The 18,216-nt window shown below is 50.2% G+C and overlaps 1 protein-coding gene across 1 annotated transcript in view; it reads left to right on the plus strand.

Moving 5' to 3' along the window:
- EIF5A (eukaryotic translation initiation factor 5A) overlaps positions 1-18,216 on the plus strand; it is a 31,140-nt gene that overhangs the window by 9,334 nt on the left and 3,590 nt on the right. The window contains exons 2-3 of the mRNA XM_015850752.2: positions 13,404-13,582; positions 14,652-14,752. Of these exons, the coding sequence (XP_015706238.1) occupies positions 13,418-13,582; positions 14,652-14,752 (266 nt within the window). The 5' untranslated portion in view covers positions 13,404-13,417. The remainder of the gene's footprint in view (positions 1-13,403; positions 13,583-14,651; positions 14,753-18,216) is intronic.

Below are 18,216 nucleotides of genomic sequence, written 5' to 3' on the forward strand. Positions count from 1 at the left end.
TCAATACTCAAGCCGGGCTTTGGGAAAGGGAATGGAGCTTATGTGATAGACTCTTAATTCAGAGATATGAGTCGACCGCGTTTTTTAATTACCTCGTATGACTTCAGGGCATAGCGCCTGCTGAAGATTGCTGAGGGAAATTCCCAGGGCACGACACTCCGCGATATATGCTGGCTCTAAGAATACCCACTGCGGTCAGATCTGCATGGACGCCGGTCGAGGACCCTTGTGTCTTGTATAGGTTACCAGGGATGGTGGTTGGACTCGGTATTGGGAACCCAAGTCGCGAGTGCTATATCCAATTAAGGGTGACTGCTGCGCCGGGACCTCCGTACTGCAATAATGGAATCGAATCCATGATAGTTACGATGCTGGTCTAGCGCAATTTGCCGGCAGCACCTGTTAAAGTTATGCGTCACAAACAATGGGTTTTTACGTTGAAGTAAACCTCAGCATTCAGCATAGTATGGCGGTGTAATACTTTCGGCGATAATGAAGCCGACAGGCTAATATGTCTACGCCGCTGAAGCCCACCCACTCGCGCGGGATGTTGAGGGCGGCACCTTGGCAGCGAGGGGGTTATTTGGGAATCCCATAAGGCGCGATTCTCCAATGAGGTGAACTCAATTGGTGAAAGGAGCCTTTGGTTATTAATCAATGGGCTCCAGTGCTTAATGGGGAATCCCAATGGGAACCCTAATGGGGGAACTCAATGGCTGGGAACTCATATGCGCGGAAACTCAATGGGGGAACTCAATGGGGGACATCTCGAATGGGAAATCCCTATGTGGAAACCCATATGGGTGGGCATGTCAGGCGATGTTCAATGGGGGAAGTCATGTGGGGAACCCAATGGCTGGAACCGCTTGGTTTTAATAGGGGAGAGAAACCCAGATGAGGCAAACCTCAGTGTCAGAATCGGATGGGAATTGCCAATGGGTGACATCAATGCAGGAACTCAAGATGCGGTAGATATTCTCGAATGGCGGAAAACCTTAAATGATCAATTTCATTCAGTGATTTAATCTTGGCAGAGTGGTTCATATCTAATGGTTGATATTGACTGGGAGCACTCTCTGAATGTCAATAGAGGGATATATTCCAATGAGGCGACACAGCCCAACTCTGGGGAACCTCAGATGCGGGAAATCTAAACTTCGTGACACGCCCGCCCACAATTTATGCGGTGCAGGACGCATATTGGCGTGATGAAACGTGTACACAGTGGGGGGATTACCTTCGGTTCGAGGGAGTTGGTATAATTGGTAGGCGCAACCACGCCTTAGAGTTGGGGTTCACGCAACTCATATGGGAGAAACCCTCATGGTTACCTTAATCAATACCGGCGGGGGAATAATTGTCCATGATGGCGAAAAAAACCCTCCGTATTTAGGGTGGTGCGAGTAGATGTGCTTCCTAATGTCGGCACGACTTGGGGCGGGGAACGGGTCGTTCCCAGATGCCGGGGTATAGCGCCTGGATAGTTAAATATGGGGAATTCAATGGCGGGTCTCTGGTTCTTAATTTCACCCATGGGATGGTGAAACTCGATAATGCGGGAATAGCCCAATGTAGGAATCCCGCTCTCATTCTTTTTTTAGACACTGGGACAAGAGGGACGAATGCCGAACTCTTCAAGACGGAGGGAAAATCACCCTCATACCTCGGGTATCCGCCGTGACTTACGCAGGCTTTAAGATTAATTGCACGATTTGATCATGCCCCCCCGTTCGTTGCATGCTATGTGTACAGGACACGCTTTGTCGCGTTGACCCACATCTTTATTTTTCAGTTTGTAGAACAAATTAGTACATTACCATTCACACGTGACAAAAACAGATTGGTACTAGCGCCCCCCCTTATCTGTTCACGACTTACTCCATATAGGCTGCTTGGGACATTTTGAGTAGCATCCTATAAGAGGTCATCTGTACGGCTCGCCTGATCCCGTTAGGGGAATGGACTGTACACCAGCGTTAGATGGAGTTTAGTTAGAACATTGTAGAACTGGGGGGTCGTCGGATACTCAAGAATCGTCATTTACCGATTCTTAGGCATGGAGTAGGGTCGACTTAGGGTCTACTACGACTTAATAGTTTAAATTCCGGACGGGCTAAAGAGCGTACCCCCAAGCAATGGGGACCCATATGGTTGGGAACCTATGCTTTGTAGTGTGAAGTATTTGTACTGTCGCAGATACCATCGTTCCCCCAACAGGATCCCGCCTCGTGTGCTCATACAGGAACTCCGTCAAGTCATGTCGAGGTGCATGCATCTCTTCTTGTATCTACTCGTTTTGTACCTCGCGGTCCTTATATAGACTTCCTGTAGTTCAACAGAGATGTCGGCGAGTCCCCAGAGTTGATCGCCATATCACGCCTATGTATCACACGATGCTCTTGTCTCACCTGACTCAAGAACACCTCGCCTACATAACTTATTACCGTTAATCATTTAGTAGGTAATCCCTAGCGTTATCGAAATGTTTCTCCCTATCCTTACCGCAGCATGTAGCCTGACGGGGTCGGAAGTCTTTCTTGGTTTAAATGTAGGTTTAACGTTCTGCAAGACCGCTGTGGCTCCCCATATGTGATTAAAGTCCGTTAGCTGACTCGGGGTATCGGGGTTGCGTTCGTGTGTCCGTGATGCAGAATATATTTACGCCTTTGTCATAGATTTGCCCCTCGGGTCGTCATGTGACAGTGTCCTCTCCATATCAGTTCACGACTTTAGCTTTTTGGACATTCTCTTGCTGACCGTGACCCAGTTTTCGGAATGCGACCAGTTAACATATATGATCAGATGGCTTGTCGGCGATATATTCCAGTACCGAGGTATGGAGTACAAGGAGTAGCTGAATTGTTCTGCATAATGTCATTATTCCTCCGTATTCTGTGCTCGGATATTTGCCGTCGGTTATGATTATCACTTCTTTAGGCACGTCTCCGTCTTAGTTTGCCCAGCCTCTACTTGTATAGTCTGAGTCACTATTGCCGACTTCGTGAAGTATTCGGTGCCCCTACTACGTTCTAGGCTCCAGGAGCGGGCCATCAGTGCTGCGAGAGTGCGATTCAGCTCCCAACGGAGAGAAACTGCATTTCCATGTTTCGAGTCTTTCTGGTAAACTCCCCGCCTCTCATAAGTGTACAGGCTATGTCCGAGGGACATTCATTACTCTCCTGAGGAATGTGTAACACTTCTGCAAAGATGGTTGGATTCGAGATCGTGCACTAAAAATTTTGTGCGCAAATTTATGAAATGTCAGTACTACCAGAGTAGCCTAATATATCTTAACTGCCGATCCGTATTGGTCTCCTCGGCTTTGTCGTTGCTGCCCCCGCTCTCTTCTTCCGATTGAGATTGTTTATCGCGGGACAAGGATCCTTCGAGGTAAATTTGTCGGCGTCGACTTATCAATTTTGACTGCTGCGATCCTTAGGCAAAGTTGCCTCGGGGAGTAGTCCTAGCTTCTCTGGCGTTGATTACGCGTCCCGATACTTACATGTCATGTAGATAACATGCATTCAAGGTATCTTGTTCATGTTCATGACAGGTGTCCTAAATTTAATCTATATTCAAGTAGGAGTTACTACGGCTGACAAGTGCTTAACTCTAGGAATCCCTGTGCCTTCAGCTTCGTGAAAGGGGCAGCCGGGGACATGTCGCAATAGCTACTGGATCGTTGGCTCTGCTCCCTGCGTTAAACGAAGGATGTTCCAGCTTAACAACTTCGACTGGGAGTCGTCGCACGCCTGTGCAGTCCTCCTACCACGCTCTTGGGGAAACCCAAGTGGGCTCCAGATGGGAGGGAACTCAATGGGGAATCCTCCAAATCGGGAATTCAGATCGGATCAGATCTTAGCGTCTTGGAGACTGTCGGTAGTAGGCATCCAATGTGCGGATAGCATTCTATGGTGTTATTTAACAGTACTCTCTATGTGGGGCCGGTGCCGGGATGAGGCATTCATATATGTTATGATCGTTGCTCTTCTCAGTCAATGAGGGCTTGCAGCGAGTGCCGCTTGAAAGATATGAAGCATGCGAGCTAGGAAAATCCACATATAAGGAGCTTAGGAGGCTGAGCTTTGCTTCGTCCCTGTCCGGGCTTTGACGAATGCGGTGACTAAATCCGTTCAAGCCAGTTGTAATAGGATACTCACTCGTTTCCGATTACTTAGCTCGAAGATAGCTCGCGAGTTAATTTGCTGATATCGTCCGCACGAGGACACTCAATGTCGATTATATCGCCCAGACTGCGGCGAGGCGAACCTCAGAAGGGTAGCAATCGTAAAACCCGAGTAATTTTATGACAACATGATTCTTCGCTTAATGGGGGTATGATACCTTAGTTCATTCTCGTCGATTGCGCATAATCAGTTCAATCGGCTTCTTACAATTTTTTAGCTACCTCTTATAGCTAGCAATAACTTACATTATGGGCAGAGGATACCCAGATGCTTTGTGATCTTTTTTCTCAGACGACCGCTACGTACGTTCACTAACTCTCTGGCGGGGGCCTAGCTTTCACGAACCCACTCAGTGGTTTTGTTGTATACGTAATTCTATACCCATCGATACTATCTCACTTCTGCAGTGAGTTGCAAACTCTCAATATTACGCACTTGTTTTGGGAACCCAACTGTTGCGCAGACCGTTGGGTCTTAGATGGTGGGGAATCCTCGCCTTGGGCATCCCGCATATGGGGGAAACCATCGACATTGGAGACCTTTGGTGCATGCCACATATATGACAACCCAAGGGACGATATTACGCTCAATGGGGACGCTCTTTAATCGTATCTCAAGGGGCCGGACAAACCACATTTCTAGGCATAGGGGGAACTCATACTGGGGACTCATGGGGAACCTCAGTCTTAATGGGGGAACCAATGTGGGGCCGGTAGTGGACTTCGCTACTCATGCCTAGTCGAGAACTCACTATGGTGGGGGGACACAGTGCGGGGGAAGCTCAATGGTAGGATCTTAATTGAATAGCGGGGGGAACACGAATGGGCGGTGAGCATCCTTGGTTAGTCATGGGGCACAGCGGGGCAGCCCCTACGCAGAGGTGCAATCAGTGGGGAATTCAATGGGGGATTCAATGGATTAACATCAGGGAACTTCTCTAAATGGTGCGTCTTCGCAGCAACGACGAGCATATACGGGATACCTTCGGTTGCTTCTGTTGTGAGTTTAATATGCTCTCGCAATTGAGTGTCCGGGCATCCTGATGTGTGGAAGCCCAAATGGCCGGCCCCCCAGCGAATAAGTCAATGCGGGGAATCGAATTGGGGGGTCTGAGTTCCAATGTGGATGAACTCCCTGATTAATTCAACTTCCAGATGCTCATCTGGAACCTTCGGTTATCACATGAGGGAGGGCATCGATGGTCCAATGGCTCTATGGTTTATTTTTTTTTTCCTTCGGCCCGGGGAATCCAAAGTGGGGGATTCAATGGGGAACTCAATGGGAACCTTGGTATTCAATGCGGACTCAGTCTTAAGTGAATCTTTACTAACTCACTTATCTGCCCACACCGGGGATAGTTCTACCGGGAGATAGTCGACTTTTGGTAACCCGATATGGGAACCAGTCGGGTTCCTAATGGTGTCAAACTCTATGACCGGACTTTTAGAATGCCATTATGGTAATACTCACCACGCGACTTGTTCGGAATTCCAGAATGGGGGAACTCAATGGGTGGACACCAACTGGTCGGAACCCTATGGCGGAATCCAATCGTGGGAAACCAGATGGGGAACCATGGTCCTATGGGGGAACCAATGAGGGAATCCAAATGGCGCTGATTCCACTGGCGAAACTCACATTTGGGGGGAACTCAATCGGGTAACTCAATGTCCCGCCATATCCACGCTATTGTTGATCCACGCAACACCGCTTCCGCCCCCTCCGCCACCCGCTTTCCCGTAGGACGCAGTCCGTGAACTCAATGAGGGAACTCAATGTGGAGAACTCAAATGGCGGGAATCAATGGGGGAACTCAATGGGGAATCAATGGGTAATTCTATGGGGGAACCCAATGGGACCAGATGGGGTAAAGCCGGCTCTCCCGGCGAGGTCGTCAACTAGCGGGGGCTCCCGCACCGTGGGAATCCAAATTGCGGGGATTCACTCTGAGTGTGTCGCCGCACACCATCTCAGATAATGATGGAGTGACAACAATGGGGAACTCAATGGGGAACTCAGATGGTCGGAGACGCTTGGTCGAATTGAGGAGAGGAACCCATATGGAGGAATCCAATGGCCAAGGTCGTCAGTCAATGACCCTAAAACCCCTGTTTCTAAAGTGAACCCTTAAAAAATGCCCCTATTATTGCGTGACTGCCTAAAGACCCCTATTAACCTGAAAAACCCCATTTTCTAGCACCAACTCCCCCCATTTCCACCCCAAAAACCCCATTTCTAAATGCCAAAATCCCCAATTTTTTAAGCCCAAATCCCGCATCCTTTCTAAACCCAAACGATTCCCCGCCCATTCAAGCGTGTATTGGAAGCGCACACCGCACCCGTTACCCCAAAGATCGCCAAGGCATTGTCCGTAATGACCCCAAATCCCCAGGTTCTCTAACACCCAAAACCCGTGAAGATTATAGCTAACCACTCCCCCGCGATTCGGCTATGCTATTCTCGATTGTCTGATATTCTACTCGGACACCTCATCTGTATTACATAGGACGCCCAGACGCAATAATTAAATTCCCCATTTCTAAACCCTCTTTACATGATCACCCACTCATTGTTCCCCAGATTCCAAAAAATACCCTCCTCTCTGTGTGTATGTGTGATATGTTCGCGGTTAACCTAGTTTTATTCCGACTCGGCCTCCAATCCCCAATTACGGACCCCGAAACCCCATTTGTCGTACGCCCAAAATCCCCGACTGGCTCTTTTATAACCGCCAAAACCCATTATGGACGCGCCCCAAATCGCCTACTCCCATTTCCAACCCCAGAGAATCCCCCCGATTTCTAGACCCCAAACCCATGCTAATGGACCCAAAATCCCCCATTACTAAACCCCAAAACCCCCTGTGATTAAAACCCAAAAGTCCAGTTTGCTAACCCCAAAACCCCATTCCACCCTAAAACCCCATTTTCTAACCCCAAATCCCCCATCTATTTTAAACCCCAACCCCATTTCTAACCCCAAATTCCCCATTTCTAACTCCCCAAAAACCCCATTGGATGACACCTCAAAAATCCCCATTTCTCGCGCGCCCCTCAAGCAATCAGCATTTCCACGGATTACCCCTGTCATTTTTTGACCCATGACCCACATTAGGACGCCCAGGTTCCCCATGTATGGACCCCAAAAAAAAAAAAACACCCCCCCCCAAACCTTTTTTCGTATCCCACAAAGTCCCCCATTGTATAAACCGCCATAAACCCCATTTCTAACCAAGAATCCCCATGTTCTAACCCAAAACCCATTTCTAACCGCCCAAAATCCCCCATCTTTACCCCAAAATCCCCATTCATGGACGCCCAAAAACCCCAATTTTTCTTAAACCCCCAAAATCCCCGCATTTCTAACCCCAAAACCCCCCAAGTTTTTTAACCCCAAAGACCCCCATTTCTAACCCAAAATCCCATTTCTTAACCTCAAGAACCCCAGTTATGTGACCCAAAATCCCCGATTATTAAACCCGCAAACCACATTATGAACCCAAATCCCCCATGATAAACCGCAAAACCCCATTATAACCCCCAATCGCCCAGGATGACCCGACAAATCCCGCATGTTCTAAACCCACAAAATCCCCATCTTTGAACCCAAAATCCCCCATTATCGGAACCCCAATAACCCCCCATTTTCCAACCCCAAAACCCCCAGTTTTTAACCCCAACATCCCCCATTATGGATCCCCAAACCCCCTTTCCAACCCCAAACCCCATTACGGACCGCCAAAACCCCATTGATGGACGCCCAAAACCCCCATTATACAACCGCAAAACCCAATTTCCGACAAGACCCAAACCCCCGATTGTTTAACAAATCCGCCTTATGGACCCCCAAAAACCCGCATTATCTAACCCCAAACCGCCATTAAGCGACCCCAAAACCCACTTTTTCTAAACCCAAGAATCGCCCAGTCTTTAACCCCAAAAATCTCCCATTATGGACCCCAAAATCCCATTAGCCCCGAAACCCCCATGTATAAACCAAATCCCCCCATTATGGGCCCAAAATCCCCATTTCTAGACCCCTAAAACCCCCCCTTCTAACCCCAAACCCCAGTTAAGGACCCCAAAAATCCCCATTTCTAACCCCAAACCGCCATTTGAACCCCAAAATCCCATTATGGAGCGCCAAAACCCCCATTTCGTAAACCCCAAAACCCCATTCTTTAACCCCAAATCCCGCCGTTTCCAACCTCAAAACCCCATTAATGGACCCCCAATCCCCATAATAACCCGCCAAACCCCATTTTTACCCCGAAAATCCCGCCCTTGATGGGCCCCCAAACCCATTTCTAAACCAAACAATCCCTATTTCTAGCCCCACAACCCATTATGGACCCCAAGAATCCCCACTGCTAACCCCCAACCCCATTAACCCAAAGTCCCCCGATTATTGGGACCCCAAAATCCCCATTCCAACCCCAAAACCCCATTATGGACCCCAAAACCCCCCTTTCCAACCCCAAATCCCATTTAATAAACCCCAGAACCCCAATTTTCTAACCGCCAAGATCCCCCCGTTTTGGGGTCCATAATGGGGGATTTGGGGTTAAAGATGGGGATTTTGGGGTTAGAAATGGGGTTTTGGGGTTAGAAATGGGGATTTTGGGTTAGAAATGGGGTTTTGGGGTTTATAATGGGGGATTTGGGGATAGAAATGGGGTTTTGGGGTCCATAATGGGGGATTTGGGGTTCCTAATGGGGTTATGGGGTTTTGGGGGTTGGAAATGGTGATTTTAGGTTAGAAATGGGGATTTTGGGGTTCATAATGGGGTTTTGGGGTTAGAAATGGGGATTTGGGGTTAGAAATGGGGTTTTGGGGTTTATAATGGGGGATTTGGGGTTAGAAATGGGGTTTTAGGGTTGGAAATGGGGTTTTGGGGTTAGAAATGGGACTTTTGGGGTTTATAATGGGGTTTTGGGGTTTATAATGGGGGATTTTGGGTCCATAATGGGGTTTTGGGGTTAAAATGGGGGTTTTGGGGTTAGAAATGGGGATTTTGGGGTCCATAATGGGGTTTTGGGGTTAAAAGATGGGGATTTTGGGGTTAGAAATGGGGGTTTCGGGTCCGTAATGGGGATTTTGGGTTAAAAATGGGGTTTGGGGGCCCATAATGGGGGATTTTGGGGTTGGAAATGGTGATTTTAGGTTAGAAATGGGGATTTTGGGGTCCATAATGGGGGATTTGGGGTTTATAATGGGGTTTTGGGGTTAGAAATGGGGATTTGGGGTTAGAAATGGGGTTTTGGGGTCCATAATGGGGGATTTGGGGTTAAAGATGGGGATTTTGGGTTAAAAATGGGGATTTTGGATTTAGAAATGGGGTTTTTGGGGTTGGAAATGGGGGATTTGGTGCTAGAAATGGGGTTTTTCAGGTTAATAGGGGGTTTAGGAGACCATAATAGGGGATTTTGGGGTTAGAAACAGGGGTTTTGGGGCTGGCCATTGGATTCCCCATTGGGTTCTCCCATTAAGACCAAGGTCCCCCATTGAGTTCCCCATTGAGTTCCCCATTGTGTCCCCCATTGAGTTCCCCATTGAATCCCCCATTGGATTCCCCCATTGACACTGAGGTTCCCCATTGGGTCCCCCATTGGGTTCCCCATAGAATTCCCCATTGGATTCCCCATTGAGTTCCCCATTGGATTCCCCCATTGAGTTCCCCATTGAGTTCCCCATTGAGTTCCCCATTGAGTTCCCCATTGAGTTCCCCATTGAGTTCCCCATTGAATCCCCCATTGGATTCCCCATTGGGTTCCCCCATTAGGACCATGGTTCCCCATTGGTTTCCCCATTGGATTCCCCATAGGGTTCCCCATTGTGTCCCCCATTGAGTTCCCCATTGGATTCCCCATTGAGTTCCCCATTGGGTTCCCCCATTAGGACCATGGTTCCCCATTGGGTTCCCTATTGGATTCCCCCATTAAGACTGAGGTCCCCCATTGATACCAAGGTTTCCCATTGAGTTCCCCATTGAATCCCCCATTGGATTCCCCCATTGACATCGATGCCCCCCATTGATACCAAGGTTCCCCATTGAGTTCCCCATTGGGTTCCCCATTGAATCCCCTATTGGATTCCCCCATTGACTTCGCTGCCCCCCATTGGGTTCCCCATAGGATTCCCCATTGAGTTCCCCATTGTGTCCCCCATTGAGTTCCCCATTGAATCCCCCATTGGATTCCCCCATTGACCTCGCTGCCCCCCTTTGATACCAAGGTCCCCCATTGTGTTCCCCATAGGATTCCCCATTGAGTTCCCCACTGTGTCCCCCATTGAGTTCCCCATTGGGTTCCCCATTGGGTTCCCCCATTAAGACTGAGGTTCCCCATTGAGTCCCCCATTGAGTTCCCCATTGGGTTCCCCCATTGATACCAAGGTTCCCCATTGAGTTCCCCATTGGGTTCCCCCATTGATACCAAGGTTCCCCATTGGGTTCCCCATTGTGTCCCCCATTGGATTCCCCCATTAAGACCAAGGTTCCCCATTGGGTTCCCCCATTGATATTGAGGTTCCCCATTGGGTTCCCCATTGGATTCCCCCATTAAGACCAAGGTTCCCCATTGGGTTCCCCCATTGATATTGAGGTTCCCCATTGAGTTCCCCATTAAATTCCCCCATTAAGACTGAGGTTCCCCATTGAGTTCCCCATTGGGTTCCCCATTGAGTTCCCCATTGAGTTCCCCATTGGGTTCCCCATTGAGTTCCCCATTGGGTTCCCCCATTAACACTAAGGTTCCCCATTGGGTTCCCCATTGAGTTCCCCATTGGGTTATCCATTGAGTTCCCCATTGGGTTCCCCCATTAAGACCAAGCTTCCCCATTGAGTTCCCCATTGGGTTCCCCATTGAGTTCCCCATTGAGTTCCCCATTGGGTTCCCCATTGAATACCCCATTGAGTTCCCCATTGGGTNCCCCATTGAGTTCCCCATTGGGTTCCCCATTGAGTTCCCCATTGAGTTCCCCATTGGGTTCCCCATTGAATACCCCATTGAGTTCCCCATTGGGTTCCCCATTGAGTTCCCCATAGAATTCCCCATTGAGTTCCCCATTGGGTTCCCCATTGGGTTCCCCATTGAGTTCCCCATAGAATTCCCCATTGGATTCCCCCATTAAGACCAAGGTTCCCCATTGAGTTCCCCATTGGATTCTCCCATTGACACCGAGGTTCCCCATTGGGTCCCCCATTGGGTTCCCCATTGTGTCCCCCATTGAGTTCCCCATTAAATCCCCTATTGGATTCCCCCATTGACATTGCTGCCCCCCATTGTGTCCCCTATTGGATTCCCCCATTAAGACCAAGGTTCCCCATTGGGTTCCCCATTGAGTTCCCCATTGAATTCCCCATTGGATTCCCCATTTATATCGAGGTTCCCCATTGGGTTCCCCATTAGGTTCCCCATTGGGTTCCCCATTGGATTCCCCCATTAAGACCAAGGTTTCCCATTGAGTTCCCCATTGGGTTCCCCCATTAACACTAAGGTTCCCCATTGGGTTCCCCATTGTGTCCCCCATTGAGTTCCCCATTGGGTTCCCCATTGGATTCCCCCATTGACATCGATGCCCCCCATTGATACCAAGGTTTCCCATTGAGTTCCCCATTGAGTTCCGCATTGAGTTCCCCATTGGATTCCCCCATTGACACTGAGGTTCCTCATTGGGTTCCCCCATTAAAACCAAGGTTCCCCATTGGGTTCCCCATTGGATTCCCCCATTGACATCGCTGCCCCCCATTGGGTTCCCCATAGGATTTCCCATTGAGTTCCCCATTGAGTTCCCCATTGAGTTCCCCATTGAGTTCCCCATTGAGTTCCCCATTGGGTTCCCCATTGGATTCCCCCATTAAGACTGAGGTCCCCCATTGATACCAAGGTTTCCCATTGAGTTCCCCATTGAATCCCCTATTGGATTCCCCATTGACCTCGCTGCCCCCCATTGGGTTCCCCATAGGATTCCCCATTGAGTTCCCCATTGTGTCCCCCATTGTGTCCCCCATTGAGTCCCCCATTGGATTCCCCATTGGGTTCCCCCATTAAGACCAAGGTCCCCCATTGAGATCCCCATTGGGTTCCCCATTGGATTCCCCCATTAGGACCATGGTTCCCCATTGAGATCCCCATTGGATTCCCCCATTAAGACCAAGGTCCCCCATTGGATTCCCCATTGGGTTCCCCCATTAGGACCATGGTTCCCCATTGGGTTCCCCATTGAGTTCCCCATTGGGTTCCCCCATTAAGACCAAGCTTCCCCATTGAGTTCCCCATTGAGTTCCCCATTGAGTTCCCCATTGAGTTCCCCATTGAGTTCCCCATAGGATTCCCCATTGAGTTCCCCATTGTGTCCCCCATTGAGTTCCCCATTGGGTTCCCCATTGAGTTCCCCATTAAGACCAAGGTCCCCCATTGGGTTCCCCATAGGATTCCCCATTGAGTCCCCCATTGAGTTCCCCCATTAAGACCAAGGTTCCCCATTGGATTCCCCATTGAGTTCCCCATTGAGTTCCCCATTGGATTCCCCCATTGATACCAAGGTTCCCCATTGTGTCCCCCATTGGGTTCCCCATTGAGTTCCCCATTGTGTCCCCCATTGAGTTCCCCATTGGATTCCCCATTGGGTTCCCCATTGAGTTCCCCATTGTGTCCCCCATTGGGTTCCCCATTGTGTCCCCCATTGTGTCCCCCATTGAGGTTCCCCATTGGATTCCCCATTGGATTCCCCCATTAAGACTAAGATCCCCTATTAAGACCAAGGTTCCCCATTGGGTTCCCCCATTAAAACCAAGGTCCCCCATTGAGTTCCCCATTGGGTTTCCTATTGGGTTCCCCATTGTGTCCCCATTGGGTTCCCCATTGAGTCCCCCATTGGGTTCCCCATTGAGACCAAGGTCCCCCATTGGGTTCCCCCATTGATACCGAGGTTCCCCATTGGGTTCCCCATTGAGTTCCCCATTGAGTTCCCCATTGGATTCCCCCATTAAGACTGAGGTCCCCCATTGATACCAAGGTTTCCCATTGAGTTCCCCATTGAGTTCCCCATTGAGTTCCCCATTGGATTCCCTCATTAAGACTGAGGTTCCCCATTGGGTTCCCCATTGTGTCCCTCATTGTGTCCCCCATTGAGTTCCCCATTGAGTTCCCCATTGAATCCCCCATTGGATTCCCCCATTAACCTCGCTGCCCCCCATTGTGTCCCCCCCTATAGCGGCGCTCGGCAGCATGGCGGACGACCTGGACTTTGAGACCGGCGACGCGGGCGCCTCGGCCACGTTCCCCATGCAGTGCTCGGCGCTGCGGAAGAACGGCTTCGTGGTGCTCAAAGGACGCCCATGTAAGATCGTCGAGATGTCCACCTCCAAGACCGGCAAGCACGGCCACGCCAAGGTGAGATATCGACCCAAAATGGCCTTAAATGGGCCCAAAATGCCCCAAAATGGTTCTAAATGGTCCCAAAATGGATCTAAATGGCCCCAAAATAGAGTCAGAGGGGCCCAAAATACCCCAGAAAGGCAATAAATGGCCCTAAAATGGCTCCAAATGGCCCCAAAATGGGCCAAAATGGAGTCAAAAGGCCCCAAAATGGAGTCAGAGGACCCTAAAATGGCTCAAAATGGCCCCAAAATGGAGTCTGAGGGGCCCTAACTGGATCTAAATGGCCCCAAAATGGAGTCAGAGGACCCTAAAATGGCTCAAAATGGTCCCAAAACGGTTCAAAATGGTCCCAAAATGGTTCAAAATGGCCCCAAAATGGAGTCAGAGGGCCCTAAAATGGCTCAAAATGGCCCCAAAATGGAGTCAGAGTGGCTCAAAATGGATCGAAATGGCACCAAAATGGAGTCTGAGGGCCTCAAAATGACCCAAAATGGCTCAAAATGGCCCCAAAATGGAGTCTGAGGGCCCTAAAATGGCTCTAAATGGCCCCAAAATGGAGTCAGAGGGCCCTAAAATGGATCTAAATGGCCCCAAAATGGAGCCAGAGGGCCCTAAAATTGCTCAAAATGGCCCCAAAATGGAGTCTGAGGGGCCCTAACTGGATCTAAATGGCCCCAAATGGCCCCAAAATGGAGTCAGAGGACCCTAAAGTGGCTCAATATGGCCCCAAAATGGAGTCTAAAGGACCTAAAATGGCCCCAAAATGGAGTCGAGGGGCCTAAAATGGGTCGAAATGGTCCCAAAATGGAGTCAGAGGGCCCCAAAATGGAGTCAGATGGCCCCAAAATGGACCCAGATGGCCCTAAAATGGCTCAAAATGACCCCAAAATGGCTCAAAATGGCCCCAGAATGGAGTCAGAGGGGCCTAAAATGGCTCAAAATAGGCCCAAAATGGACTCAAGGGGGCTCAAAATGACCCCAAATGGTTCAAAATGGCCCCAAAATGGAGTCAGATGGCCCTAAAATGGCTCAAAATGGATCGAAATGACCCAAAATGTCCCGATTTCGCCCCAAATTCCAGGTTCACCTGGTTGGCATCGACATCTTCACGGGCAAGAAATACGAGGACATCTGCCCCTCCACCCACAACATGGACGTGCCCAACATCAAGAGATGCGACTTCATGTCGCCGATTTCGCCCAATTCCAGGTTCACCTGGTTGGGCATCGACATCATTCCAACGGGCAGAAATACGGAGGGACATCGCCCTTCACCCACAATGAGTGCCAACATCAAGAGATGCGACTTCAGTCTGATACTGGGTTACCATGGCAACGGGGGATCATTGACATCATGATCAAGGGGATCCATATAGCGGGGGGGGGGGGGGGGGGGGGGTCTCCATTGGAGACCCCATTGTGTCCATAGCAACCTCAGTGATGGGGTTACCATGGCAACAAGGGGGTCCTTGGTTACCATGGCAACCATGGGAGGGGGGTCCATCCCATAATAAGGGGGGTCCATGTATCCATGGGTTCCATAGTCATAGACAACTCGTGTGGGTACCATGGCACAAGGCGTCCTGGGTACTGGCAACATGGTCTGACATCCATAATAAGGCGTATCCCTGAATCAAGGGGGGCGTACCCATTATCATGGGCCCTTGTGTCCATAGCACTTCAGTGATGAGTTACCATGCAACCAAGCGGGGGGTCCTAGGTTACCATGGCAACCATGGGGGGGGACATCCCATAATAAGTGGGGGGGTCCCATTGTATCCAATGGGCCCCATTGTGTCCATAGCAACCTCAGTGATGGGGTTACCATGGCAACAAGGGCGCCGTCCTTGGTACCATGCACCGTGAGGGGGATCAATCCTATATAAGTGTGGGGGAGGCTTCCCATTGTATACCATGGGCCCATAGTCCATAGCACCTCAGTGCTGGCGTACCTGCAACAAGGGGGTCTGGATTACCCATGGCAACCACTGGGGGTGTCCATCATAAAAGAGTATCATATAAGGTGGGGGGCGGTCCCAATGAACTCAATGGCCCCATGGCTCATAGGCAAACCTCAGTATTGTTTACCATGCAACAGGGTCCAGTGTTACCATGGCAACTGGGGCGGGGGGGGGATCCATCAATAATAAGTGGGGTCCCATTGTTATCCAAGGCCCATAGTGTCATTAGCAACGCAGTCGTGGTTACCATGGAACAGGGGGTCCTAGTTACTGGAACCTGGCCAGGGTCTGACCATAATAAGGTATCCCATAATAGGGGGGTCTGTATCAATGGGACACCATGTATCCTAGCAACCTCAGTGATGGGGTAACACATGCAACGGGGGTGTTCATCCATCAATAAGGGGGGGTCCGGGACAAAATCCCATTGTTCCCATAGCAACTAGTGATTGGGGTTACCATGGCAACAAGGGGGGGGGTCCATCCATAATAAGGGGGGGGTCCCATTGTGTCCATAGCAACCTCAGTGATGGGGTTACCATGGCAACAAGGGGGTCCCATCATAAATAAGGGGAGGTCCCCAGGTGTCCCATTTCGCAAACCTTCCCCATGATGGGGTTCACCATTAGGCACAAGGGGTCCTGGTTACCATTGGACTGTGAGCGATAGGTAACCGTCCTGATGATGGGAGTTGGTTGCCATGGTAAACCATGGGGGGGAGGGTGACCATTGATTACCTATGGGCCCTATGTTTCCATATGGCGACTCCATTGAATTCCTATGCGGACTCATTGATTCCATATGGGCCCATTGATTCTTATCGGGCCCTATGTATTCCTATGGGAACTCCCACTGATTCCTATGGGACTCCATTGATTTCCTATGGAGACTGCCATTGATCGCCTGCATGGGCCCTTTATGTATTCCTATGGACTCCATTGATTCCTATGGGACTCCATTGATTCCTATGGGCTCCATTGATTCCTATGGGACTCCATTGATTCCTATGGGACTCCATTGATTCCTATGGGCCCTATGTATTCCTATGGGACTCCATTAGATTCCGTATGACTCCATTGTTCCTCAATGGGATCCAATTGATTCCCTATGGGCCCTATGTAATTCCTATGGGACTCCATGATTCCTATGGGGCTCCAGTACTCCCTATGGGTCTCATGTATTCCTATGGGTCCCAAACCCCCCACTTATGGGTCCCACCCCACGTTTAGTCCATTACCGCCACCTTATGGGTCCCAGTCCCCCCTTAACACCCCACTTATGGGTCCCAATGTATTCCTAGGGTCCCACGCCCACTTAATGTACCAAATGCCCCTTAGCCCCCCACTTATGGGTCCCATTCCCCCAACTTATGGGTCCCAATCCCCCCTTATCCCCCACTTATGGGTCCCATACACCTCACTTATGGGTCCCACCCCCCACTTATGGGTCCCCATATGATCCTATGGGTCCCACCCCCCACTTATGGGTCCCACCCCACACTTATGGGTCTCCATGTATTCCCTATGGGTCTTCCATGTATTTTTCCTAATGGGGTCTCCATGAATATCCCTATGGGTCTTGGCTCCACCCCCACTTATGAAGTCCCACTTAGTGGGTTCAGCCCCACAACTAACCGCTATCTGTACCCCCCACTTATGGGTCTCCATCGTATCGCCTATGAGGTCCCGTATCCCACCCACCCGACTTAGGGTGCCCACTTATGGGCTCCAGCCCCCCAATTATGGTCACCTTACCCCCAACTTATGGGTCCCGAATGTTGATCCTATGGGTCCCATATCCCACTACGCAGGTCCCAGTGTGTTCCTATGGGTTCCCACCCCCACTTATGGGTACCCATCCCCCCACTATAGGCTCCCACCCCCCACTTATGGGTCTCACCCCCCATTACTGGGTCCTGTCCCACACTTATGGTCTCATGATGATCCTATGGGGTCCACCCCCACTTATGGGTATCTATCCATGTATCCCGTATGGGTCTCCATGGTATTCTATGGGTCCTATAGGCTCCATACCCACGTACTTGAGGCTCCACACTTATGTGGTCAGCCCCAATGTAAGTAAACGTAATCTGTGCCCCCCACTTATGGCGTCTCCATGATATCCCTATGGGTCTCCATGTATCGCCTATGAGTCCTATGGCTCCCATACCCCACCTTATGGCGTGCCCACTTATTGGTCAGGCCCCATACATGAACCGTATCCGTGCCACCCACTTATGAGGTACTCCAGTAACTCCCTATGGGTCTCCACATGTACTCCCTATGGTCTCCATATGATCCTATGGCTCCATACCCACTTATGGGGTCCCACTTATGGGGTCAAGCCCCATTAACTAACCGTATCTGTAACCCCAGCTTATGGGTCTGCCATGATATGCCCTATGGCGTCCCACCCCCCATTATGATGGTCCCAATGCCCCCTTACCCCAGCATTATGGGTCCCACCGCCCCACTTATGAGGTCCAATCCCCCCTTATCCCCACTTATATGCGGTCCCCACCCCACACATATATTAGGTCCCACCCCCACTTATGCGTCACAATGCCCCCTGTCATCCCCCACTTATTGGGTCCCATTACACCTCACTTATGGCGTCCCACCCACCCACTTATGGGCGCCCCTATGATCCTATGGTCCACCCCCCACTTATGGTCCCACCCCACACT

Source organism: Coturnix japonica, unplaced genomic scaffold (genome assembly GCF_001577835.2).
Source record: "Coturnix japonica isolate 7356 unplaced genomic scaffold, Coturnix japonica 2.1 chrUnrandom524, whole genome shotgun sequence".
Taxonomy (NCBI): Eukaryota; Metazoa; Chordata; class Aves; order Galliformes; family Phasianidae; genus Coturnix; species Coturnix japonica.